Source organism: Python bivittatus, unplaced genomic scaffold (assembly GCF_059951505.1).
Source record: "Python bivittatus isolate LINGU-HERP-01145 unplaced genomic scaffold, Pbiv_v1 ctg000560_np1212, whole genome shotgun sequence".
NCBI classification, from domain to species: domain Eukaryota; kingdom Metazoa; phylum Chordata; class Lepidosauria; order Squamata; family Pythonidae; genus Python; species Python bivittatus.
Genome location: NW_028277083.1, coordinates 3,852,157 through 3,880,067, shown reverse-complemented (window position 1 = coordinate 3,880,067; position 27,911 = coordinate 3,852,157). Strand labels below are relative to the sequence as shown.

The following is a 27,911-nucleotide window of genomic DNA, read 5'->3' as shown; positions in this document are numbered from 1 at the left end:
TATCCCGGGGTGGCTGCATCAGACAGACCCGCGATGAACTTGGAAGGTTAATCGGATAGCACCTGATGATGATTTGAGTGGGAGACCACAAGAACATTCCAAGATTGTTGGCTATATTGGGAAGTCAACGAAACATCCTGGAAGAACACAATGACAAACCACTTTCGTAATGTTGCCAAGAAAAGGGCCTTCCATTTACACGCATTAGTGATTGGCAGCTATGGGCAGACAGAGTTGCAGAAGCTGGGAAGAAAAGGATCCAACTTAAATTATGATTTACAGCTTTACACTTGTTTTGGCCAAGCTGTCAGCATTATTTGTGAGTGGGCACAGTCCCCATCTGCTCCTTGTACGTTATAAGTGAACAATTTATGACAAGAGCTTCAGAAATCTTCAGTGCTCAGGAATAAGCATCCAAACAGCAGCCTTGGAGCTTCCTAGCACTAGGTGAGGGAGCCTGGAATGATATAAAGTATGGCACAGATAGGAGTGGAGAGTAGGTGTATCATGCAGGTTTCCATCAGGCAATTCTTACATTCACGAGAATTTTGAACTCTCTTGTTCCCAGATGTTACTAGTCAATGGAGATTTTGTTGAGCATGTCCATGGGAAAGCAGTTGATAAGTTAAGTAAATTGCATGTGGGTGTACATTGGTGTACATGCATGGGTGAAGATATACTAGCCATCCTTAATTCTGGGAGTCACGGTCTAATAACCTGGAGCATACCAGCTTGGAGAAGACAGCTCTAGGGCATTATAATAAATTACAGAGGCTATATTGGGTGCTCTGGAGTTACGGTGGAAATGTAGATAATGGTTTTCCAGATTCCAGTGCCTTGGTGGTATCTACCCAGAGCTTAAATATCACTTTTTGGTACTAAATCCCGACAGCTGTTCAGAGATGTTGGATGTTGATACCGGACCTAAGCAGATATAATCCTGATGCTGAGGGATCCATATGAATGATTAGCTCCTAGTCATTTCCATGAGGAATCTGACACACAGAGTCTGTTAGGATTACAATCAAAATATGCTCTATAACAGGGTTCCTCAAACGTGGCGGCTTGAAGATGTGTGGAATTCAACTCCCAGAATTCCCCAGCCAGCCATGATGGCTGGGGAATTCTGGGAGTTGTAGTCCACACATCTTCAAGTCGCCAAGGTTGAGGAACCCTGCTCTATAATATTGAATAGGCCTTCATTTTCCCATTTGTCCCTATTTCCTGGGGACCCTCATTCCACAAAGACCCATTGTTCCTCAGGGACATTTAATTGGGACACAATAACCCAAAGATAAAAGCACAAGCAATGAAACAGTTTGCCTTTGTTCATTTTCTTTCTAAAGGAATAGCACATGATATCTTCATCTGTTTTAAAGGACGGGGCACTGGTGAAGGATGGACTACTATAAAGATCAAGCTCTTGTGCCAACACAAGAAGCCAAAGACCAGGAAGCCAACCATCTTGGGCACTTGGGTGAAAGGAGGTTTTATTCTTAACTGCAGTCCTTACCCCTCTTTTCTGTAGTGATCACAGTTGCTTCCAAGGGCTCACCCCAGCCCTGACGGGTCTTGGCGGAGGCTCGGAAAATGTATGCTGATTCAGGGGAGAGATCTGTAGCCACAAACTGTTGAACTGTTGAGCCAACTTCCACCGTGGTGAACCTGTTGGGGCTGCTGGTTGCCAGACGGTAAGCAATCTGGTATCCTGAATTCAGAGCGACACAGGATGAATTCATCCATCCATCCATCCATCCATCCATCCATCCATCCATCCATCCATCCAAATAACAAGAAGATCACAGCAGTTGGGTTAGTTCAGCTGGTCTTTTCATGAAGGGAAAATGCCAAGACCATTAGCACATCCTAATTCCTTATTTATTTTAAAGGAAAAGAATTTAAGTGGCTTCTTTTTAGGATGGATCAGCTGAGTTTGTAATGCCTTTCCCCCTCATGCAAGTCTGATTCAGTACAGTATCTGGGAAATTACTGGAAAAGGACTTCTGAGTAATAATCCACCATGAAATGTGTTTCACATTTCATTCTTTAGAATGAGATGCTAGAACTGTTTCATCTTCCTGGAGCATATCGATGTGCTCTGAAAACATGGCAAACGCCACAGAAAAGTGTATGTGGATGATTTTGACAAAACATGGCTGGCTGGAAATGTATCCACTCCAGATTTCCTGTTTCTTCACCCAAATTTGCTGAGTCCTCCATTGTGCCTTGTTGAATCTCAGGCTTCCAGTCTGTAGGTCTCAACGGGGTCCTGAGATTCAAGAAGGCACGGGTCCCAATGGATTGGGATCTATCACCTCTGTTGATTTTGAACATCCTTGCCCTGATGGCCAGATAAAGAACTTTTCTTGAAGGAAGGTGACCATTAGGAAAAATAAAGCAGGGGTGCCAGTCAATGGTCGCACAACTATTGCCCCAAGGGAATAGATTTTGCCACCTGCATGACTCTTGCTCACCTTGTACTATCCCATCATTTCTCATACCCACATAAAGTGGATGAAGATGTGACTTCTACAGGAGTGAGTCTGGAATGAATAAAGGGTCTCATGAAGTCTAGACATTTGGAAGATGTTTTAGGTGGCATGAGCTTTGGGTCATGAGATGGTCCAGAAGCTAGCTAGCTTGTTTGTTTATTTAAAAAAAAAAGTTTGTACCACCTCAATCAATCAACTATGGGTGGTGATTTAGTATGAGAAGTCCCTAAACAATATCCCCTTTCCATTAGGAAACGAACATAGGGCTTCCAACAGATAGTGTTCTCAATAATTCCAAAAACTGTCATAAAAATATAAAAAATGTTTTTGCCTTCTGGTGGCCAGACACCTAATAGAAAGAGGTATTTGCAAAGGCCATGTTGTTTTATTACACAGCATCTCTGTAACCTGTCTACTCCTTTCCTGCAAGCTTGCCTACTAATTATACTAATTATAATCTGCATCTCACAGTTCCTTCCTTTTCAGCATTCAGAAATTTATTGAAAACTTCTGTGTATGCATACCCACACATTCTGAGCAGGGGGATATTTTCAGTTTGACTGATGTGAGCTCTGCCATCATGTTGTGCCTGGCTTTTGCATCAGCTATTTGGATTTTATGCTTTTGTTTTTAAATTTGCTGCTATTCCAGTTGCTTTCCTTTCTAATTATTGTGCATTGTCTGGCTTTTAATTGTTTTATTGTTCTTTTAATTCTATATGCTGCTTCTTATGTCCCAAGGAAAGAAAAGCAATATAAACATAATAAATCTAATCCAAATGTTTGTCATGCTCCTGCTCTTTTCCTTTTCTTTTTTTTTTACATTCCTTGGTTCTTTGGGGGAAAAAAAGCTTTCAGAAACTAATCGTCAAATCATGTAGGAAAATTTTGATAAGGATGGACAGATCCTAAAAAAAAAAATCCATTTCATTGTTGCTTTGGTAGGACAATTTTCCTTAAAAAAGTAGAGAAAATTGCCGGACTGGAAAGGGCTTGCAAATATTCAAAAGGGTGAAGAGCCTCATTAACTAAGTTTTTAAAAGGTTGGTGTGTTAATGGCAGCGCTGTGCTCTTAGGAGCCTCTCCTTTTCTCCAGCACTTCCTGGAATCATCACGCAACCATGCAAGGCTATGTGGCCTTTTTAGGAACAGCTGAAGATTTTTAAAGAGCCTTCAGCCCCTGATACAGTTTTAGAAGTCAGTGAAACCTGCAGTCCTATTGTGGATTCTTTGGGAGGGCAACAGAGGATTGAGAAAATTTCCAGAGCAATTCATGGCAGAATCCGTTCATATTGCAAAGGTTTGCTAATTTGGTGATGGGAAAGTGTTTTTATGTGGTGCATGCTCTTGCCCCACAATGCGAGGAATGAAAACCATATTATTAATGTTTTACAAGACTAGTACATTCCATCTGTCTTGGAATTCAAGGTGGTCTTCCATTCAGACCCTGATTTAACCAAGACATGCTTAGCTTTGGAAAGGTGGCAGGATCATGTGTCTCCCTGCCACTCCCTGGCATACAGGAAGTTAGCTGGAGCTGGGGGTGGGGTGGGGGCAAAGGAAATCACTTCATCTGGCTGGACTCATTACCTACAATCTAGTTGTATGAAGCAATGTGACCAACAACACGTCTCAGGCTGCGGTTCTCAAAGACAACATGCCAACTGTTCAATTGATCGTGCAGATTTAAGTCAACCTGTCAAGGTTGCTTTCTTCTGGAGCTCACAATGGACCCCATCCAGCTGCTGAGCTCCAAAATCAATTTCTATCAGCTTGTAGAGAGAATTATTAAATGCTCCATCAAGTTAGGTGGTGCAGAGCAGGGAAGACAGCAACCAGATCCACTCAAGACAGAAGCAGCTGAATTCAATTGTGGGAAACTGCTCCTTGCACAACCACCAGCCTTTGAACTCCAGGGAGTTCTTCACGGACTGGAAATAAGTGACCTTCAGACCCACCAGAGCAACTTTATATCCCTGCTCCAGTTTGGATATTCTCCAGATCTCCATTGCAACAATATACTGTAAAGGGAGAATGGAAAGAAGAAAGCGGGACCAATGGATGGGAACCAGCAGGAGGATGCTTGTAACAGAGGATTTGAGTTTAGATCAACACTGTCCAGATCTTGCTGAGTGCTGGCACCGGCCCTTTTGAAGTAGGGCAAGCGGCAATTAAGTAGGGTTTTGGAAAGATCTTTGTGTAGGCCATTCTGCCTGAGCTCTGCATTCACATGGGACTCTAAACTTAATTCCTGTACAGATGGTATTATTTGTGTGTCGTGGAGCTAGCAATGCTTTCGCAGATAACCTGTCCCTTCCCTATATGTCATTGTCTCTCCAACTTACTCTGGAGGAAATGGCATAATTTGTGCAGTTGAAAGCGGTGGCTGCTTTTGTTCCCCTTGTTGATGCGTCACATCTTGTGTACTTTTCTGCTTCAGAAGTGTCATAGGAGGGGACGATGTTTCGCTGGCAGTGAAATTGCAGCAGGCGAGAGTTGAGAGCAAGTCCACTTGTTTGGGTCCATTTGGAATGAGACACATCAAGAGGAGCATTTCTGGGGGCCGTGTATTTTTTTTCAAGTTTGGCTCCATAAATCGTGCATCTAAGCATGCAGCTTCACCAGGGTGCCTGAACTGTAGGCTGGAGCCAGGAAGGCTTACAAGATAATTGCTCATCTTTGGGCATGCATGGATGATAAAATAAAATAAATTAAAAGGCTTGGTGATGACTGAAAAATCAAAAGCTCGGGCATGCATTTCATGGGATCACAACACTAGATGCATCTCAAAATTATAGTATATCTGTGTTTAAGCTTCAGCTGATGCACTTAGTTATATATAAGTTGTCACAAATAATGCAATGCAGGCTTGAGCCAAAGGGCATTAAAAATGTCACCCTCTAGCCTCGGGTTTAGGTCTCAGACTTAAATAAATGCAAATGCATTTGATGAACAAGGGACTCGTGACAATCCCTCTGTGAGTGGATCAACACATTACATACTTTCTCACCAATATTATTTGTATAACTTGAAGTTATATATTTGCATAACATACCTATGGTTAGCCTACAGAAGAGCAATGAAGTCTTCTGGAATCTACGAAACACTAATAGGAGTATTAGCAACCAGGTGGTGCTGTTAGATATTTGCATTAAACAAGTCTAATCTTCAGAGATCATTAACTATGAACGTTGATACAGTAAACTGAGGGGGAAAAAGAGAAATCCAAATAGTAATATACTTAGCTTTTCCCTTTTGAAATGCTATACCACCTGCCTAGGTTGCACATTGCAATTCAGATTGTGAGTCCTTGATAGGTAAGATCTGAGCAAGAAGGCTTTGCTCAAAGTCTGCCATGAATTGTCCTTCTCAATCTACTGTTCCTGTGCAGAATCCACAAATGTGCCTCAGGGAAAGAGAAAGAAAGGTGTCAGGCAAAGAGACCTGGAGATTGCATGTGGAAAAAGACAAAACCACTTCCCAATTGGATTGATTTGAAATCCAAACTCTTCAAGGCTAAGGTTTAGTAGGACAACATAGACTGGACTCCCCAAATTGTGAAAACAACTCTGTAATTCAAGGAGGAATGGTTTTGTAAAATGTTCATCCCAGACGTTGTTTCTGAAAACGCTTTTTCTGACAATCAGGCCATTTATGCAGAAGGAAATGCAACTAAGCACAAAGAAATTTAGCAGATTAGACTACACCAGATTTACACTCCTAATCTGTGACCATCTTTCTGTCTTTACATTCCAAAAAAGAAACACCATGGAATTACCTTTTAAACTTTGGGTCACCTTCTGAAAAAAAAAATTGCAAGATTTTCTAATTTTTTTTCAGGTAATAGAAATGTAAGAAAAAAAGAGGTTGTTTTGTTATTTGAGATTTTAAAATGACAGATATAACAATTTACTGTCCCCCTCTAAGATTTCCTTTAGCTCCAGAAATATAGTTGGAAAAAAATAGCCAATTTCAAAGCAAGTAAAATAATTGAAACAGCCCTTGTCAATTCCATACAGTTCTTATTTCAGGCCACTCTGATTTGAGCCTGGTGGAGCTAAGAAAAACAGTTTGTCACATAAATATGAAAATCTGCCATTGAAGATGCCCCAAAATACATCCCAAATTGCGGTTATATGAATCAACTCCCAGAAGGCACTTGGGCAACAGAATTTCCTTGGAAAAATACTGGGGTGGGAAACTTCTGCAACAAGACCAGGGGAACTACTGGTGAACTCAAACAAGAAAAATCAATAGAGGTAAATGGAAAGTGTTCAAAGAGAAATGAATGTATGCCCTGGGGCTACAGAAGCAACATAGCAATAAATGAAAAAGGCATTTTAAAGGCCATTAAGACATGAAGAATAGAAAGTCAGAATAAAACAGGACTCAAAACATTGCTAAACACAGTAAAGAACATAGTAAGAGGGGTAAACAGTGCCGTACAGGGGGTTTTTCAGAGTGGAATGGAGAGAGGCAATGAGATTGCAAATTATTTTTAAGTGGAGGAAGAAGCTAATAGAGCTGCCCTCCAAGGACAAATGATTATACATGATTAGAAATATTTGTAAAGGAATTTAGAGGCTTCCAGGTCCTGTTGACTCATATGGTCATCTTCCAAAGAGAAACCTTCCTCTTTTGATTTTGTGAGCTTCCCAAGTAGCATTTTCAGAAGCTCTGGTCTCTTTCCAAGCAACTGATCCAACCAGATGTAACTGGCATTCAGCTGACGTAGCTTCTGCCTGCTTCGTCTGAATCCCCATGCAGTTAACGGGGCATATCACAAACCTTCCCCAAATGGCTGCCCTCCAAAGGTGTTGGACTTGAGTTTCCATAATTCCTAAACAAACCCTAAATGGTTATTGCCACGTACACTCTGCAAATTTATTATATGTTGCTTAAAGCAACGCTTCCCTACTGATTTTCCACAGTTGTTTGGGCCTGGCTTCCCTATAGGAACCTGATTCTCACCCCACTTTAGATTACTGGCAGTTCTTTTACAAAATCTATGGTTTATAATTAGCATCAACAGTGCACCACAAGCCGTCTTTGAACAAAAGCAGGGTCCTCTGGCACACCACTGCTTTCTGAGCCAAATAAATGGCAACAGTTTAATGTGTCTATTAAATGTTAGGTCACTCTAAGTCATTTCTTCCCTCAAAGCAAACAAGCAGGAGCAAGAACAGGCTTCGCGCTCTGAATACTAATGCTGTTTTTATACTCATCATCACCTTCCAAAGCTCTCCAGATATAGCATGACCAAGTCTCAGGAAGTAGACAAGCATTAATTGAACTACAGGAGAGGAGGAGGAGAAGGAAGAGACAGAACTCTACACAACAGAGACAGATTAAAGTTGTTCTACATAGCTTGTGGATTTCCAGTTAGCATTTCATAGGCTAAAAGTGTATACGAATGCAACTTAAGATAAAAACACCCATTTCCAAACTCTGCCTCATCCATTTCTGAACTTCATTCGTGATGGAGCTTCTTCTGACCTGTAATTATTCTAACAGGCATGTTAGACTTAGAAAGGAGAGTGAGGTGATAACTAGGGGAACCAGACACATTTGAAAGAGGCCATGATAGTAGAGGTGAAGAATGTGCCCCTTAGGTGGACCAATTTATTTTAGGTGCACCATAAAGAGAGCATATGAAAAGTGGAATGCAAAATGCAGTGTCTATTAAGGGCCTCCAAGTCACATTCTCTAAAATAAGGGTGAAGAATTTAACCCAACACTTTTCTCTTCTGGAGTTTCCTGCATTTGCATGCTCATTGCCAAAATGCTCAGTCATGCTTTAATACCAATTATTGGCATCCTTAAATTATAGAAGGATTTCCCATATCATCACTTCAATATTTGGAAGTAAGAGTTGTTAGATTGCAAACTTGGATTCCTACCCGGGGCAGGCAGTTGGCCCTTTCCAACTCCATCATTCAGTGAAGAATTGTAACACACTGTGGATAAACTGATTTTCAAGATGTGAGAAATGCCAAGCAGAACAACCCAAAGGAATGTGACAGAGAAATTATCTTGTGTCTGAAATAACATTTTGTGTAAAAAGTGTAAAATATTGGAGATGGTAGGAATGGTTTTTGGAGTGGAACCACTGCGGTTTTCTGCTAATCACTAAGATGAAAAAATGTGCTTCTGCCTTTTGGTTTCTTTGGCCCTGAATACTTCTTGGGAAGATGCTTTCTGTTCTAACTCCCTCCATCACCATTTGCTTTTCACTTTCACTTACCAAGAATAATTCCATTTGGTTCTTCAGGTGGCTGCCACATAATTTGCACTGACGTCAGCCTCACTTCAGGAAATACCAACCGCACTGGGGGGCCTGGGACTGCAAGAAACCCGAAGCAACACCATAATGATGGCTCCCTGATGAATTGTTCAAAGATACCCAGATCTTCCCGCTGGCTCTTGATATAAACATCCTACTTGCAGAAGGTTCTAGACTCAATGTCTAGCGTTCTGCTTAAAAGACAAGGACTTCCAAGATGAAAATGATCCAGTGGGAGGGCCCAGAACTTTTCTGGAGGCACTTTCCCTTCTTTGGAAGGAACCCCCAATCTCTACTCTAGACTGTGAAGCTTCATTGCCAGTCATTGAGCTAGAGAGACAAATAATCTGAACTACTAGAGATATATGGCACAGAACCAGAAGAGAATGAAGAACTCTCTACAATATGAAAAGTTAGTTATTTCAGGAGTCAGCCTTGCCTATAGTTCTAATGCACACCCAGAGTCTGCCACAAAGAAATATATTTGCAGTGGGTTCTTTGACAAATTAAGTTTGACCTCAGGAGTTATAAACAGGCAAGAGCCTCTGAGGATCCTTACTGTTTTGATCTGATTCTATAGACAGTAAGCTCCTGGCATCATTTATCACAGCCTTACTCAACCTCATGCCCTCCGGATGTTTCGAACTACAGCTCCCAGTGAGGATGCACATTGGTTGGGCAGATGGAAACCATGGGAGCTGTAGTCCAAGGCATCTGTTGGGTGTCAATTAGGTTATGGTCGATATACTATATCACATCCTGTGGAGACACTGAATTACCTTGAGAGGGAGAGGTTAATTTCTACATTATTTGTTTCATGAATATTCACCCAGCACATTGCTAGCTTCCCAACTGAATTGCCTTCTAATTGCATATACTCATTGTGAGTGCCTCAGTTCCTCATGAGCATCAAAGGGGGGAGTGGGTGAACAGTGACACAGATGACAAATTACCTACACCAAGGTCACAAGGGAGACTTAATGATAATTTGCAAACCTAGAGGCACCTTAAGCCAAAATCCCACCTCTCCTCTTACCTAGGATGTTTTTAATTAAACTGATCAGGGAGGAATCAAGCAAGCTTATGTCAGGAGTTTGGGGATGGAAGAACAAATAGCACCATTTATCACCAAAGGCTGGAGGAAAGATAAAGTAGTCAAATCCTGATTTGTTAGGTAACTTAACAAGGGTATCTGTAATGTGTGTACCTTCTTAGTTATCCATCCCACTGGTATCTCACACAACAGCATCCAAGGGGTTATTCCTAGCAGGTTATCCCAATAATCCTGTGAAGCATCGGGTTCCATCAAAAATTCCCAGGACAAGGAGCAGCATCCCTGGATTTAGGTCAGGGACTGAGGACTGTACTCAAGCGTTCATACGATATAATTGGACCCTCCTTTCAAAAAATAGGCAGGGCCAGGACGAAGAACCACTCAGGGCTGGGACAAACAGTATAGTTTTCTGTTGAGTTCAATTAAATTAATTCAATATAGTTAATATGATTACTTCCTGTCTATCCAATATTTGCTCTTCTGTCACATTAAAAATGACCTCTCAGTGGCAACTTTTAGAAGAGCACATCTAAAGATTTCATAGGCTACATGCAACTTGGGGATCAGCTCATGTTTCCTCCTCCCTAATCAGGGAAGAAGGATAAAAATCTCCCTTTATTATTATTTATTTTGCTTGTGTTTCAGTTATATTATGGAATGTCAGTAGCTGTGAGCTGTTCTGAGCAATTTCTTTAGGGAAAAGCAGTAACTGAGAGAGCTAATGTCATGTGGTGGATGAAGGTTAGGTTCAGGTCTCCCCATTGCCAGAAAATCACTAGGGGCTACATTTTTCAAAGTCATACTTCATAACTCTGACCTACCATTCAGGATTGTTCTAAGGGTTAGATGAACAAAGCACTGAGGATCCTCAAAAGCATAGTATAGATTTATTTCTGGAAGTATTTATTATCCTAACTATGCATTTTAATTGCTTTTTGTAAGATGAACTTTCCATTACAAAATTCAGAAGAGGGCAGAATCTACAAATTCCTTCAGAATCTGGGACTACATGATGTTGGTACTGATATATGGCAGCTCATATTGTCCAGTAGCTCCACTTTTGCTCTTGTTCCATTAGCAAATAGGACTTAGCTATTAACCTTTCTTAGACTCTAGGGCTAGGAAAGGTGGACAACTGGTTCCACAAAAAACACAGAGACAAGCTGTAGAATTACGCCCACGTTCATATCTGTACAGCTAACGAATATACAGGTAGTCCTCCTTTAGCGACTGCCTTGTTTAGTGACCATTCACAGTTATAATGACAATGAAAAAGTAACTTTGTGACTAATCCTCACATTTATGGCCTTTGCAGGTCTGTAAAGCAAAGGAAAGCTGAAGGGAAATCGTAAGCACAGTTGCAGTTTCACTTAGTGACCGCTTTGCTTAACAATTGAGTTGCTGATCCCAATTGTGGTCACTAAATGAGGACTACCTATATGTCCTTTCAATAAAGAACTGGAATAAGCTCCAGTTCTTTCAATATATCATATTCTAAATACAAATTCCCACATTCAGGAAAAGTATTTGCAAATAACACCAAATGTTGTTTACTTATTATTATTATTTTGGGGGGAAGGTTCATGTTGTTATTCTTTTGTCAAAGGCTGTAGGCACATTTATGGTATATGAATCCACACTTTGCTCCCATTCAATCACAGCAAGGTTTGTTTATCACGTCCTATTATACCACAGTTTTTTTATTGGTATGATTGAGTTCATAATTGGACTGTAAAAATTTGCTTTAGGCTGGAGCTGGCTATAAAATGCAAGGCTTTTGAGTGAAATGGTCTTTTTGTCCAATATTAGAAAAAAAGGGTGGTGATTTGGGGAGCAGATTCTCAGCTAAAAGTTAAAGGGACATTGCCTGTTGATACTAGGAGAAGAACTGGCTCTTTAAGATAAAAATGAAATCAAGATGAGATGCTACTAACTTGTTCTCCTTAAAGGGCATGCACTGAATGGAGATCACCTTTTTAAGCTGGAAGGTCCCAGCTCAACACACACTGACACACACTCACACTCACCATCATCCTTAGTTTGCTCAGTGATTGGTGGAGTGCTGGGAACCCCGTCTCCAATGCGTGTGAATGCCAGCACCTGAATCTCATACACCACATACTTCTGCAGGCCAGTTAGCAGGACAGAAAGGGTGTGGTTCCCCCTGACCACCTGACTGCTTTGCTGGCTTTCCCCATCTCTGGCCTTATACAAAATCTGCAGGGGAAAAAAAAGTCATAAAAGTCTCTGGGGAAAGAAACAAAGCCCTTCCCCAGCTAGTAACTCCCTTCATAAGAAACTAAGCACAACCACTTGAGCTCCTTCGACATACCCAGGGCCACGCGACCTGCTCCTAACCCGTGCAAAGATAACGATGGGGGTTAAAATATCTTTAGGTAAACGGGGCGAGATCTTCGGGAGCAGGGACTGGGACGCGTACCTTGTAGCCAAGGATGAGCCCGTTTTGCTCGGGTTCAGGCACAGCTGCCCAGTTCAGAAGGATCTGCGTGGAGCTCACGGCTTCAGCGGAGACATTCACTGGAGAAGCCGAAGGAACTGCGTACGATCAAAGTAACAGCAATTAAAATCCAAATACACCATTTAGTCATTCATCTGTACTTCTAGAAGCTGAGCCACCATCCAAAATCCAAGGAGATACAGAAAGATGGAGCTAGTGATGTTTTAAAAACAAAGTAAACAAAATATCCCAAAATTAATGGAGGCTTTGACGGAAGAGATGAACTTCATTTGTCGGAAGTCCAGAAATGAGGCAGCAATCTCTAAACAGATCTACACCAAATCTTGAGGTGTTAAACTGAATTCACGGCTGCTGGAGGTGGACACTCTGAAGGGAACAGGGTGAAATATCTGATTGTGAACATCTTCTCCAGGCACACTTCCCCTTTGCTGTTGCCTTGCGATTTCTAGCCCAAACCTTTTCTTCTACTCAGCCTTGTAATGGCATTTGAAGATAATGGTTTTCCGTCAAAGTAGCAATTGTTTTATTTGGCCTGTTAAATATTTTAATGAATTGTATTGTGGAATCGTGTTGTTTTCAATAGTATTATAAGCTGCCTTGGAGATCAATCTTTAGTCGAGTGGCTTGCTATCAATCTTTTAGATGAACAAATGAATTAAACACAGCTCTCCAGATGGAGGAGACATCGTCTCATTACCTGAACAGTTCCTATCTACCTTGTACAGGACATTATGCATACATATCAACCCCTGCAAATACGCAAGGCTTCGCACACCAGTCTGCCATTGTTTTTCTTATATGTCCATCTTTGTACTGTCCTTGGGGCCTATTTGGAGGGGAATATTTGGAGTTACTTTTTTGGCAAGATATGAAAGCAGTGTAAGACACTGCTATGCCCTATTGTCCGAGATTCAGACTATTAATTCTGGCTCACCGTAGAACTGGTGCAAATCTTCCCCTCCCTGAGGTAGTTATTTCAGAAACAACTGCCTAATAGTTCATCTGCTCTCAAGATAGCCCTAAATGTGAGGAGAACTCCAACTACAGTGCTTTATTCATCAGCCAGTCTTAGGAAGCAGCATCATTGGGTATCAACTATCCCACTCCAGAAATTCCACCAGCTCCTGGCACCTTAACATGACCACCACATATTTACAGATGTAAGCACAGGTTATAACCAGAGGTTAATGGAGAGTGGATGACTCAGGCATGACTCTTTACCTGAAAATGGCATGGTATGAAGATGCCTGATAGCAATCTGCACCAAAAGTCCATCTCTTTATCAATGTACGAAAAGAGCATTCACGGGGGTTCCAAAATGGCTTATAGTATCAATTAAAATAAGATACTTCTGCATTACAAGAAAGACTGAACAAAGACGAAAAAGCCCGAAGCTAGATACACAACCACAACAAATCAATCTCTAGGGTTGTTACTAGCTTGCCAGAATTATATAAAGTGGGGACCACGAGGAACTTCTGGGGACAGAAAACTCCCCAATCATGGCATTGAAAAGGATAACGCTTTATCTGTAATTTCAGCTAAACACATCTCTTGTGGCAATGGGACACTGTAGTAGGCTGGCTGGTAGTCTCATATGGAAGATCATGCCTTCAAACGTCCTGAAACTAATAAACATTTTAGGTCAGGCTCAAACTGGTGCAGAGACTACACAGAGACTCCAAATTTAGATCAACTTAGTTAAAATAAAAGCAAGAGGCAAGATTGGGAGATCCTGGCTGTTTAAGTGACCAGCTAAGCAAGCTGAAATGTTTTTCAAAAGAGAAGTAAGACCAAGACTCTTCATTATCTACAGAGGTGATTTCATGTCCTAGAGCGATATTTGATGAAGGCCACCTCATCTAGTCTAATCCTTTTAAAAAGCCAGGAGCCATCCAATTAAGTCCAGGCCTCAATATCTGCTATGGAAACATAGCCTAAGAATGTCGAATGTTTCAAATAAAAACTTTTGAAAAAAGGAGAAGGAAACAAATGCATCTCTTTTCAATGTGAAGGCTATAATTTAAAGGTCACAATAAAATTACTGTCACTAACCTTCCCATGACAGGGAGAAATCCTACATCTTCTCTCTGAATTGCCTCTCCATTCTTATGCCTCTAAGCACCTTTTAGAGAGGTGTAACGCTATTTGGTTAACACAATTAGATTTTCAGGTTGCTTTAAATGTCTTGGAAGAGATTTTATTTATTTTGTCTGCTGCTTATGCCTTTCTCCAACCTTCCCCTCTCCACATGTACATAGTGATGTCTAGAAGGCACAATTTCTCAAAAGGCTCCCATGTATGTGTCTGAGGAAGAAGGGAAACATAAAGGCTTTTAGAGAAAGGGTGCGGGTGGAGGGCGCTTTCCTCTTGACATTAAAGGACAACTTGCCCAAACCAGGAGAATGTCACTGCAAACCTTGACAAGGAATTGGCAGAGGGAAACTTGCTTTGATTGTGTTTGTGTGTGTATGAGAATTATGTTTCCAGTTTTCATCCACACCTAAAAGGATGGCTATGCGCTCTAATTCTGGAAATATGAACTGTCTAAACAAACACCTATGATGATTTTGCAACAACGAGAGCTGTAGTGGAAGATACCTTCATGCTGTCAGTAGGGTCCCTGAAACCTTCTGGTCGACCTGTTGTGGGAAGCTGATGCTGCAACAGATGAGCTTTTGTTCAAGCGCAGCTGATTTATTTGAAATGGCTCTATAGAGGACACATGGATTGCCAGGGAGCCTCTGGAAATGCTGAAGACAGTGAAGGCATTTGGGGTGCTAGGTAGGGTGGTGGTAGTATCCCCCCTCCCCCCAATCAAATACGTAGAGGAGAAACTATATTCCATACTTAAGAGTCATGGAATGTTTGTAGAAAGGCTCCCAATAGAGATTCTTCCTCTCTGTCAATCAAACAAGGAAAAATAGCCAATAGCTACTGAGGAGGAAGATGTTGGACCCAAGGGTAGAATAGGACATGTGGGGTGAGGATAGACATCACTGACAGTACATGTCATCTCTTGTTCCTTCTTCATCAATACCATGCACAACATTTCAGATCTGTCAAAACTTCACCATCTGTCGCTTTTAACTCCGTACCTGTATCCTCATATTCCCACAAGGGTATTCACAAGAAATGCGCACACACTCCAACCAGCATCTCTGTGAGGCCCCAGATGATCAAATCACCTCCACAACAATTTCTGCATTAACAAGCAGCCAGAATGTCGGAAGAAAATTCTAGTTCCCTCTCTCATCCCGTCTACGCTCCGCCCCAGGTTGAATTGTTGTTGCTGTTTTTGGTTCATGTTCTCCTAGATTTATCTCTCAGAAGAATATAATTATGTTAAAGGAACATAGCTGGCTGCCTTGGATTTATCCATAGATCTTAACAAAGAGAAACTCCTTTATGAATGGCTTCTCAGGGGAGGGGGGAAAAAAAGCAATGCACCAGATTTTGGTGTGAAGAAAGCAACTAGTCATCCAGCCACTGTTGTTTTTCAGTTGTTCAATTGCTTCTGACTCTTCAAGACCCAATGGATGTAATTTTGCCAGGACTGTCTGTCATTAGCTACTTCTTGGAGTTCTTGTAAGCTCACAGTTGTGGCATACTCATGCATATTTTCGCCAAAGGAAGTCTGACCCTTTCATAGATATTTCTAAGAGATAGGATCATTTCATTACTATACAGTGTACGTCCTTCTGAGTTCAGTGGAATTAACTTCTGAGTAAACCTATGTAGGATTGCTGCCGATAATCTCTTCTGAGAGAATCAGATGGCTAAATTACACCCCATCTTCTTATTGTCAAATCCCTTGCTCCTGCTAAACCAGCTAAGCCCTATATTCTACTAAGGCTGAAGCTAAGGAACAAACCTGGGAATATGCTACAGAGCTAATGTCCATCCTCTTTGACAACATCCTTTGACCAGCATTACAAATAAAAAAGAGTAATTTGCTACAGAAAACCCGTTACCAAAGAAATGATCATACTGACAATATTTAGGACAGCATTTCCATTCCCACATCTTTCAGACGTGGTCAAGCTGCTGGCTCGATATTGTAGCAGTCAGAGTCTCTGCAATATCTAAGAGGTTCGACGTTGGAGAAAGGCTAACTTTGGGAAATTCATCTCCTCCAAAAGACCAGGTAATGTCTGCTGTTGCTTAGACTATGTATATAAGCCACTTTGGGATGGCTCCCTTTTTGACATCGTATGTGCACGCTCTGGAGAAAGGTTTGTCTTGGTTGCCCACATTCTTGGTGATAACCCCTGGAATCTAAAGCAGGAGGAGGGATTTAAGATTAGCAACTGCAAGAAGCAGATCAGGCAGAAATGACCTGATGCCCTTCAGACAGTTTTGGACTGCACTTTTCGGCAGCTTCAGCCAGGCTGACCATGACTTAAGCATTATAGAAAATATAATCTTACTCTTGAAGAAGAGTCTTTACTTCTCCCAGCATGTGACTTCTCTCCAGACACATTAGGAATGTAAGCGATCAGATTTCCTGCCAGCAAGGCGGCCATCCTAATGTCTCTGGAAGAAACACTTGGGGAAAGCTGCCTTATTCTAAGGATTAGTTTGTAATACAAACACCCAACAAAGCCGCTGGACTGACCGTGGGTGGGGTGAGGCAAAATAGTCAGTACTTTTATTTTTAAATATTTATTTATATATCAAATTTGTCACCACCCATCTCATTCAAAAGTGACTCTGGGCAGTTTACAGAGGAGATAAAATCAATTCAAATACAATACAATACTTTAAAGGTTTATATGCAACTTCCTGATGGACCGAAAGCATCTTAACAGGGGAACACACAACGCAGCAGCCCTTTATTCCTGTCTCAAGGGATGGCACCAGGATGGGTTTTTGTTCAGCCTTGCAATCCCACTCCACAGTATGCTTGGAACAATGCCATTTTTTTGGCCAAGATGGGGAGAACCAGAGCTACGTCTTCTCTGGTTGATGGATGAGGCCAGATTTGTTGTCCCCCTATTCCCCAATCTTAAAGTTCTTAGGAAGAACAGGGCTGTAACATCCTGGTAGGGCTTGGCTTGTTAGCTATACGATTTCTGCACACCTCACTGAAATCTTTGGGAATTATTTTGGAATAAACATGGTTAGAACGGAGGTGTCGGTCCCAGTAAACTCAATGCTGCTCAATCAGATCCATGAAGTACTATTCCAGGGATTATAAAACTGAGCAGTCCATAAATCTGGTGGTGATACTGCTATGTAGCAGTCCCATAGGGTTGTTGCAAAACCCTTGAATGGCTTTGCACGGTGCATCGAAGTGGCAAATTGGGACATCAGCCTTACCTGATACAATCTCAGCCACCTTTGTTCAAGAGCAAGCATCCTGCCAGGCTTTCTTTGGCTTTAATTGATCCCTTCCTCCATCATTAATGAAAATATGCAAATCTGAAGATGCCAAGCATTTTATAACAAAAAGAAAAGCAAAAGGAGAACAAAAGCCAAGTCCCATTTTAAGTGATAAATGAGATCCAACCTTAGCCATGCAGCAACGGGAAGGCCTTGTATGATTATGGAGACAAATTGCAAATACAGCCCCTACTCATTGGGCAGGTTAGCGACGATGTGATTTACTCTCACTATTGAATACTTAATTCCAGAAAGGTCACTGCGCTCAATTATTCACCCACAGTAGAAAGGTAAATTACATTGGATTCATATGGGATGGAGTCGACGAAGAAACCTTGTTAGAAGTTATCTAGATAACAGCTTAATAACTACCTTCTGCCAAAGCTCATGAGTGACCCTGGCTACTTTGCCTTACTGCTATGATGGCACTTTACTCTTGGCAGCAGACGTTTCAGAGCCTGCTTCGCTGAGAACTGCTCTCGCTCAGATCGGACCTCTGGACAAAGCCAGACTGCATGAATCGAACTGATGAAAAAATGCCCTCAAGGTGCAAACCTTTTCAAGTTCAGCAGAACAATCCAAAGCCAGAGAAAATGTTTTAAAAAGCATTTAGAGGCAAGAGGAACAAGTGATGTTCCTTCCCACCACTTACCTGACTCCCGCGTACGGCCTCGCACCACCTCGCTCCAGGGTCCTGATCCAATGGCATTGAAGGCCTGGATCTGCAGTTCGTACTCCGTCCACTCCTGCAGGTCCTCGACGGTGAGTTCCATCTCCAGTCGGTCACTGATGACCTTTGTCAGGGCAGGACACTGCATGTCCGCACACCAGTACTTGATCCGGTAACCGACTGACTCGGGGTTCCCATTGTATTGGGCATCAGGCAGAGGCTGAGCATGGTCAAAAACCAAAAAATGGTCAGTGAGGGCAAGGGTCACTAGGAGGCATACTGCCGTTTTAGTTCACTGTATGGTGTGTGTTCTTCTTATAAATGGCCTCAGGCTACCACTTCTCCAAATTAATATGGCAGTAATAATAATTATACTACTACTATTATGGCTGTGAAATACCAATGAATTCATTTCAGATGCATAAGACCAAAAGGATGTACTATAGCAGGGTTCCTCAACCTTGGCCACTTGAAGATGTGTAGACTTCAGCTCCCAGAATTCCCCAGCCAGCCATGCTGGCTGGGGAATTCTGGGAGCTGAAGTCTACACATCTTCAAGTGGTCAAGGTTGAGGAACACTGTACTAAAGGAAGGTACCAGTTGGGATACAGACGTTCAAGGTAAAGGGGAGAACCCCAGAAACAGCTCAATAAAGATGGTGCGAATCTATTAACCACAGAATCCCGCATCTGATTTTCCAAGAGAGAGAAGAGTGGTATATGGACTGGAATATGCTAGAAAAGGGCACCTCTCCTGGCTCCGCATTACAACATGGCATCGCAGAGATACCCTTGCATGCTGTGGTGAGAACTGGTGCCAAGAGGCTGTTTCGTTCTAGCATGAACATGGATGCACCCTTGGAACAGGGGTGTGAAAATGTCCGCATCCAATTCCATTTCAGTGGCAGGGATGTAAAGCAAAGGCAGGTGGGCCTGGACGGTTCTCCATCCAACACCAACTGTGCTGTTGTGGATACCTTGAGGTTGCTACAGAAGCCACGCCCGGAGTCCAGCAAGTAAGAGGCTTCCAGAACAACAAATACGGTAGATGTTTGAACTTTCAGCGCTGAATGGCTCTCTGTAAACTATTAAGAACGACCCAGACATGTGGCTCACTTGGGTAGCAACACTATTAATAACACTAATTATACAGTCAGGTGACCCACACCTGTCATTTTTACCTGCCCCTCTGGCTCCCTGCCAATTAATCCATCTTCCACACTTAGCACAACATCCCACCTCTTTGACAGGGATCCAAAGAGCTGGTCCGGGCACATACTGGCAGCTGGGGTACCTCTGCTGGGATCTGCAGCTACCTTTTTCCTGAACAACGGGCTCTTGCAGCAGATGCCGAACAAGAGGAGAAATTCGTTCCTGTGGTTCATGGGATGCCTTAATGACCTGGAGGATGCACAGGGGCCTGGGGCTTGAAAAAGCTTCCCTCCCTGCCAAGGTGAGGATGGTGAGTTTGCTTGGGGAAATTTGGGAGCACGTTTTTTGCATTCTGCAGCAGAACAGGAAGATGGCTTGGAGTGGCAGAGAAGCAGACACTGGAATATTTGAATGAATTTTCATCAGGCAAGGGTGGGTCAGCAGTCAAAGGCACAAGATAAATTCATTTATCAAGGGCCCTGCCATTTATCACCCGCTTCCAGAGTTAATCACTCAGCTCTGTAATCTATCACATAGATATAACCTCCACATTCACTCCTGTTTCTATGTGAAAACCATTCTCTTTACAGTTTAAAACTTTTAGGAAATTGAACTAAGAGCAACTCCACTGGCCAGGAATTTATTTCATTTGCTTTGAAATTGTATTGCCATAAACAAAGAGCAACATATGGTCGATTCTCATTATGTTGCATTTGAAATTTCTTGCTATGCTTTTAGTATTTGGTCTGTTAGTGAATGCATCCTATCTAGGGAGAAGGCCAGAACTGTGGTGCTCAGATTTATGCATGCCAACATGCAGACAGGAAACAGCAGAGAAATTGCAGGTAGGAAAAAGAGCAGAGGGGAAACAGGAAGGAGCTCTGTTATGACCTAAAGCTGTCATGACCTAGAACCTCTAGCTCTGTTATGACCTAGAACCTAGTAGAGGAGAAAATACAAAGAAAATTTTTATGGATTGGGGAATCATCCAGTAGGACAGGTGTTCCCAACCTCATCACCTTTAGATGTGTAATGGGGACTTTGGCTCCCATTATTCTCAGACATCTCAGGGGTTATTGGGGCTGACGTCCCACCCATCTGGAGGACAACTATGTTGGGGAAGACTCTCCTAGGAGAAAGAGTTAGGAAGTCATTCTTTCTTCTACACAAGCTAGTTATTGGTAACTTACCACCCAGCGAACCCACAAGCTCGTCTCACTGGCAGTACGCACTGTCACACTCCCTGGTGCCACATCTGGTGGTGCCTGGAGGGTCTGAATGACACGTGAGGGTTGGCTCAATGGGCTTTGCCCAACAATGTTCATCTGTTTCATCCTGAACCTGTTGGGCAGAGAAAGGCACAAACACACAGTACTGAAAGGCTAGAAATCCAGGTCTACTTGAAAATAGAGCAAGCTTTGCCCATCAATGTCAGCTTAAGAAGTGTTTAATTTATTAAAATATACAGCCATAGACCAAACATGCAAAAGTTTAAAAAATACATTACACTTCGTTCAATTAAAAAAAGAAAGGAAAATACCTGTTCATGCCTGTACAAGATACACCTAGAGAAAAAATTAAGTCCAGAAACTTCTAATTGACAGAGTCATGGTACACAATTTGGCTACAGGTCTCACCACTAAACAATAAAAAATAACATATTGAGTTCAGGACTCTTCAAGATAGTCAAAACAGCTTGTTCTGAATGTGAAAACTGGTCTTGAAACTGCCATGATTCGCTCCAGACTCAATGGCGTGCAAGTGTACCAAGTAACACAATTTGAATTTGAGAGAGTTTGAACTCAAAATATACTGCACACCGCTAAGAAGAATGTAAGAAGAGACTTGCTAGATCAGACCATCAGGCCATCTAATGTAGAATTCTGTGCCAGACAGTGACCAAGTCGATGCAAAAACTCCCAGTTTTGGACTGGAAGCAAAGCCCCCTCCTTTGTCCCCTTTCATCATCCATTATGGAAAGCTGCTGCCTGTGATTCAGGAGGTAGTAAACAGCCATCAATATTAGTAGCTGCTGAAAGCAAGATCCTTCACGAACCTGTCCAGTTGCCTTTTAAAACCATCCAAATTGGCTGCCACTCGCACAACTGCTGGCAATGAATTCCACAGTTTAATTAACACACTGTGTGGAAAAGTCTTTCTGTCAGTCCTGCGAGAAACATTTTGCTTCAATTGTTGTTGTTGTTCAGTCGTTAAGTCGTGTCTGACTCTTCGTGACCCCATGAACCACATCGCGCCAGGCCTTCCTGTCCTTCCCTGCCTCCCTGAGTTTGCTCAGTTTCATGCTCATTGCTTCAGTGATGCTATCTAACCATCTCATCCTCTGCCGTCCTCTTCTCCTTTTGCCTTCAATCTTTCCCAGCATCAGGGTCTTTTCCAAAGACTCCTCTCTTCGCATTAGGTGACCAAAGTATCTGAGCTTGAGCTTCATTATCAGTCCTTCCAATGAGCAATCAGGGTTGATTTCCTTTAAGATTGACTGGTTTGACCTCCTAGCAGTCCAGGGGACTCTTAAGAGTCTTCTCCAGCACCACGGTTCAAAGGCATCAATTCTTCAGCGCTCGGCCTTCTTTATGGTCCAGCTCTCACAGCCATACATTACTACTGGAAAAACCATAGCTTTGACTATGCGGATCTTTGTCGGCAAGGTGATGTCTCTGCTTTTTAATATGCTATCTAGGTTTGCCATAGCTTTCCTCCCAAGGAGCAAGCGTCTTTTAATTTCATGGCTGCAGTCTCCGTCTGCGGTGATCTTGGAGCCCAAATAAATGAAGTCTGTTACTGTTTCCATTGCTACCCCTTCTATTTGCCAGGAATTGATGGGTCCAGATGCCATGATCTTAGTTTTTTTAATGTTGAGTTTCAAGCCAGCTTTCGCACTCTCCTCTTTCACCCTCATCAGGAGGCTCTTTAGTTCTTCTTCACTTTCTGCCATTAGGGTGGTATCGTCTGCATATCTGAGGTTATTGATGATTCTCCCTGCAATCTTAATTCCGGCTTGTGATTCTTCCAGCCTGGCATTTCTCATGATGTACTCTGCATATAGGTTAAATAAGCAGGGTGACAGTATACAGCCTTGTCGTACACCTTTCCCTATTTTGAACCAATTGGTTGTTCCATGACTGGTTCTAACTGTTGCTTCTTGGCCCGCATACAGATTTCTCAGGAGACAGGTAAGGTGGTCTGGTACCCCCATCTCTTTAAGAATTTGCCAGAGTTTGTTGTGATCCACACAATCAAAGGCTTTTGCATAGTCAATGAAGCAGAAGTAGATGTTTTTCTGGAACTCTCGTGATTTCTCCATGATCCAGCGAATGTTGGTGATTTGATCTCTAGTTCCTCTGCCTCTTCGAAACCCAGCTTGTACATCCGGTAGTCCTTGGTTCATGTACTGCTGAAGCCTAGCTTGTAGGATTTTGAGCATAACCTTGCTAGCATGTGAAATGAGTGTAATTGTGCGATAGTTTGAGCATTCTTTGGCATTGCCCTTCTTTGGAATTGGAACGTAAACTGACCTTTTCCAATCCCGTGGCCACTGTTGCATTTTCCAAACTTGCTGGCATATTGAGTGCAGCACTTTAATAGTATCATCTTTTAGTATTTTAAATAACTCAGCTGGAATACTGTCATCTCCACTAGCTTTGTTGTTAGCAATGCTTCCTAAGGCCCACTTGACTTCACTCTCTAGGATGTCTGGCTCAAGGCCAGCGTGGACATCAGGGACATCAAGATCTTTCTTGTATAGTTCTTCTGTGTATTCTTGCCACCTCTTCTTAATCTCTTCTGCTTCTGTTAGGTCCCTGCCTTTTTTGTCCTTTATCATGCCCATCTTTGCACTAAACGTTCCTTTCATATCTCCAATTTTCTTGAAGAGATCTCTAGTCTTCCCCATTCTATTGTTTTCCTCAATTTCTTTGCACTGTTCATTTAAGAAGGCCTTCTTATCTCTCCTTGCTATTCTCTGGAAATCTGCATTCAGTTGCTTATATCTTTCCCTTTCACCCTTGCTTTTCACATTCCTTCTTTCCACAGCTATTTGTAATGCCTCATCAGACAGCCATTTTGCTTTCTTGCATTTCTTTTTCCTTGGGATGGTTTTAGTTGCTGCCTCCTGTACAATGTTACAGACCTCCGTCCATAGTTCTTCAATTGCTTCAATGGATGACCTTAATTCTAACAATGTGTATGTGAGAGAAAAACGTTCTTCACATCCAATATTTTGATGGGAGCCATCAACATATTTTCCCTATCTTGAATCAATCCATTTGATTTGCGTACCCTGGGAAAAAACTACTGTGGGTCCCCTGAAGGAAGGGGTGTCCCTGTGTTGGGGAATAGGCTCCTCCTGGAGATCAGACTGGCCCCCAGGTTGTTAGCTTTGAAAAGTTATTAAAAACGGAGTTGCTTTTGGAGCCCTTACAGAAAATGAGACTATCCCACTGGGTATTTGTGGGGCTGTTCTTCTAACGATATGTTTTTGTTGTGATTATACACATTCGTTTACATTTTTAAAATTTATTTATCACGGATAATTGTTGAATATTTGTTTATTATTTATTTACAATATTTATAGCCTGCTCCAATTGATGAGGAATCTGGATAGGATACAAGAAAATCATGTGAAGGAAGGGAGGGAGGGAGGGATAATATGAACATTATTATGAAGCCCAATAAAGAAAAATCTCATAGGTGCCCCATCACTAAAATGTGAACTAGCTGAACTAGTACTCCTCTGGTTAGTTTATGAGATCCCAATAGGGAGGGACCATCTATACCTCAGGGGCTGGATGAGACAGTTTCAAAGAACAAGAGCCACTACTGAGAAGACTGTCACCTAGTCCATGTTCTACGTACCTCTCAAGGAGTGGAGTCCCACAACGGGCCCTCTCTTGAGAACCAGGACAAATGGGAAGCTTTAGTTCTATAATGATTGTTATTGTTAACCACAGTGGGTCTGATTGATAGTGGTGGTGTGCAAATCTAAAGAAAAATTCAATAAATAAAACATGCTTCTCCTCCAGAATATGGAGTGGTGAATATAGCTGTGCAGGTACAGGAAGCTCATAGGAGTGATACACGGGGACCACGAGGAAGAACACCTGATTTATAAATATCCAGCCTTGGCGAAAAGGCAGCCCCGTGTATTCATGCTCATCTCTTTTGCAGAAGCTGTTTCTCTCCTGAGAGCAGTAATTTGGGCAGATGGGCCCTCCAATTCAGGAAAAGGTATTAGCTACAAAAGGCATTAGACTCCAGTGATCAGAAGCAGAGCCATTATAATAGCAAGAGAAAGCTTTTGGTTAAGGTCTTACTGTGTTAAGGTATTATCTGCTCAACCTGTCCTTGCTAAATGCCGGATTTTCTCCCGCTAAAATGTTGAGACTGAAAGAAAGTTGTGCGCTGTATCTTCTCGAATCTCGTTAAGAGAGTGCATTAAGAGAACATGCATTGAGCAAAACAATGCCATTAATTCCCCAAACACTGACAGCACACAAAAGAAAAGAAGGATGTTTGACAAAGATGCCGTCTAAGGTCAGCAACTGGTGTTTTCTCCTCCTCCTTTCACCAAGGAAGGATGTCTTGTTAAGTCCCACCAAGATAATGGAACGGATAAGCCCAGGGTTCACCCAGTTGTTGTATCTTTTTCAATCATTGTATGAACACTCATACAGTGATTCCAGGAGACTCAAAGGAGTGAAAACTTGACAAATGAAATTCAGTTGGGAGAGCTATCTATAACGGCATAACAGATGGATATATGCAGGGCAGCTATTTCCAGTCTAGCCTTCCCAACAGCTTCCAATGTGTTTCTCCACCAAACAGTTGTACCTAGAACGCTGCCAGCTTTTTTTACGGGCCCTGCTCCTGCGCCACAAACTCAGGCACAGATACAGAGCAGAGAGCAGGTGGTGCATTCATCAGCACAGAGATCAATGGAAAGTTTCGTGTGCTTCCTTTCTCTGGAGTCAGTGGGCCTGAGGAATATTGGTAAATGCCGGCCTGTTGAGATTTCAGACAGAGATTTATTCTTAAAAGAAAGGAGAGAGGGCATGTTTTTCCATCTTTTTTACTCTGAAAAAAGTAATGTGGTCCCTTGGGTGCCACAATCATGCAGCTACAATCTCAACTTTTCAAGTCTCAAATGGACGTAAATCTAGTTTAATGAAAGCACAGAATTGCCCCAAAGTCACAAGAATGCCTTTGTATGATCATATCAAAATAATTAGGTACATTCGGAATTGAATGAATCTACATGCGTTCTGTCACACTACTGGCCAAAGCACACTGAGAATCCAAAACAATTTATTCCAATTTACAGTTACAAATTACAATTTACAGTTTTCCTCTTACTCTCTCTCTTAGTCCTTGTGACTTTGGTGGAAAGAGAATAAATAGCAAAATCTACTTTGCTCCTGCTCCTGTTCTGAATCTGGTCACTTTGATCATAAAGCAGTTGCAAAGCATGATTTCTGTTTCAAATTCAAACATGCATATTTTAAAACAGCAACACTGTACAACATCATTTTTATTTCTAATTCTTTGAGATAATTTGTTTAAAATGTCTTGTCAAAAAGATGATAGATGATACTTGGGAATAAGTATGAACATGGGGAGAAATTTCATTGCGTTTGCCAGCATTTTACTGAGAATTTTTTAAAAAGCTTAATTTTATGTTATGGCTTAATTTTTTGGGATCAGAAGCAATAAAAGCATCTATGGCACTTTAGACAGTAATTTGCATGAAAATGGGAAGAGAGACTTGCTTACATGGTGCCACAACCTGGCTATTTTTGGTACAGCATCTAATATAAATGATTCTTTTTTGAGTTATTTTTAACATCAATGTCTTTTTTTTATTAAAAGTATGCCAGCTGGTCATTCAAGAACCATGGCATAAAAGGAGAAGTCTATGATTTGGTGCATTTTAGATATGTCTGGACTACCTTTCCAAAATTTCCAGTGAATAAAGCACTGTCAATTGTTCAGTGAACAAACATTTGTTCTTCATAAAAAGTTACAGCTCCCATCCCAATCTCCCAAAGTCAAGAAAGACCTTTGCCAGAAATCCTAGGAAGTGGTCCCAGCAGGTAGGATAGGGCAGGGCAGAATGGCAACATCTTCTGAACAGAAGACAACCTCTCACTGATATCCTAAACTTCTCATGACCTTCTGACCATTTTTAACACTGTTATTTGGGTTTTGACTTGGTATAGTGGGGTTCCCTCCCAGTCAGTCTTGCAAAGCTACTGTATCATGTACCCCAGGGCCATGTCTGGGTTTAATTCTGCAACTTCTTTTGAGTTTAGCTAAACACAATGGAAGTAAGGAGGCAGAGGGGAAACAGGAGGAAATAATGCTATTGACTCAACTTACAAAAAGAAACCACTGTAATCTAAAGGAGCAATTGCAGTGCTGTTTTACCTGCAAATAAACCAAAATCAATTAAATCAGAGCAGCAAACTCTCAGCATCAGGAAGTGTGAACATATTCAGCAACACCGTTTAGCAGGGCACTTTACACCTTGCTCTCTTCCCTAGATTAATTAATTTACTCTGCAGAAAATGACAGTGAAAATACATCAAGTAGTGTGGTTTCAGGGCAGACTCTTTTGAGGTGCAAATTTAAGCTCTTCGGAGTGTGCATTTTCCACCACCATCCCTCCCACCAGCTGTTTGTGAACACTAATGCTGTTCCGTGCTGCCAGCAATGTGCCCGTAGATACAAGCAATGAATTACCAGCTGTTTTTACCTGTAATGAGTGTAAGGTGTGAGGTTTGGGATCTCCAACAATTGAGCATTCGACTCTTTCTCCACTTCGCACAAAGTTATCCATTCTTCTTCCTCTCCTATTACCCCAACCTAGGGAAAAGAGAAAAGGCTATTTTATACATTTGGGTAACCAGAAACTCAAGGTGCATTCATTCATTCATGCCTTTTTTAGGTTCTTCCGCAATGTTTTTTCAACTCCCAAACCAACCTACAGCCCTGGCATCCCCTGGTAGTGTCCCATCTAAGTACTATTCTAGCCCCACCCTGCTTAGCTTCCAAACCCACCCAGCCAGGACCTGCTGCTCTATTCCTGATAAAACCCAGTTTTCTACTCTGGAGACTCCCCTTGTCTCATCTTAAAATGCAAACTAAAACAGACACGGCAAAAAGAGCAACCACGTTTTCTTCCTACCTGCTTTTTTGTTTGTTTGTTACAGACAGACTTTACCAAGCACGGCAATAGATAATCAACTCTCCAGAAACTGAGTCTTCAATACCAGCAGAAACTTCACAGTCTTAACACAGCTAGATAAATTGCTTTATTACAGACAAGATAAAAGCTGCACATGCAGAGATATGCCTACTGCACAACATAGGAATCAAACTCTAT

General features: G+C 41.9%; 1 protein-coding gene across 4 annotated transcripts in view; it reads right to left on the bottom strand.

The window, feature by feature from the left end:
- SDK1 (sidekick cell adhesion molecule 1) overlaps positions 1–27,911 on the bottom strand; it is a 358,271-nt gene that overhangs the window by 56,332 nt on the left and 274,028 nt on the right. For all 4 annotated transcript variants that reach the window (XM_088147987.1, XM_088147988.1, XM_088147989.1 and 1 more), the window contains 7 exons: positions 27,282–27,391; positions 20,704–20,854; positions 18,345–18,582; positions 12,269–12,384; positions 11,856–12,045; positions 8,736–8,834; positions 1,514–1,708 (listed from right to left, as the gene is read on the bottom strand). In XM_088147987.1, coding sequence (XP_088004113.1) covers positions 1,514–1,708; positions 8,736–8,834; positions 11,856–12,045; positions 12,269–12,384; positions 18,345–18,582; positions 20,704–20,854; positions 27,282–27,391 — 1,099 coding nt within the window. The remainder of the gene's footprint in view (positions 1–1,513; positions 1,709–8,735; positions 8,835–11,855; positions 12,046–12,268; positions 12,385–18,344; positions 18,583–20,703; positions 20,855–27,281; positions 27,392–27,911) is intronic.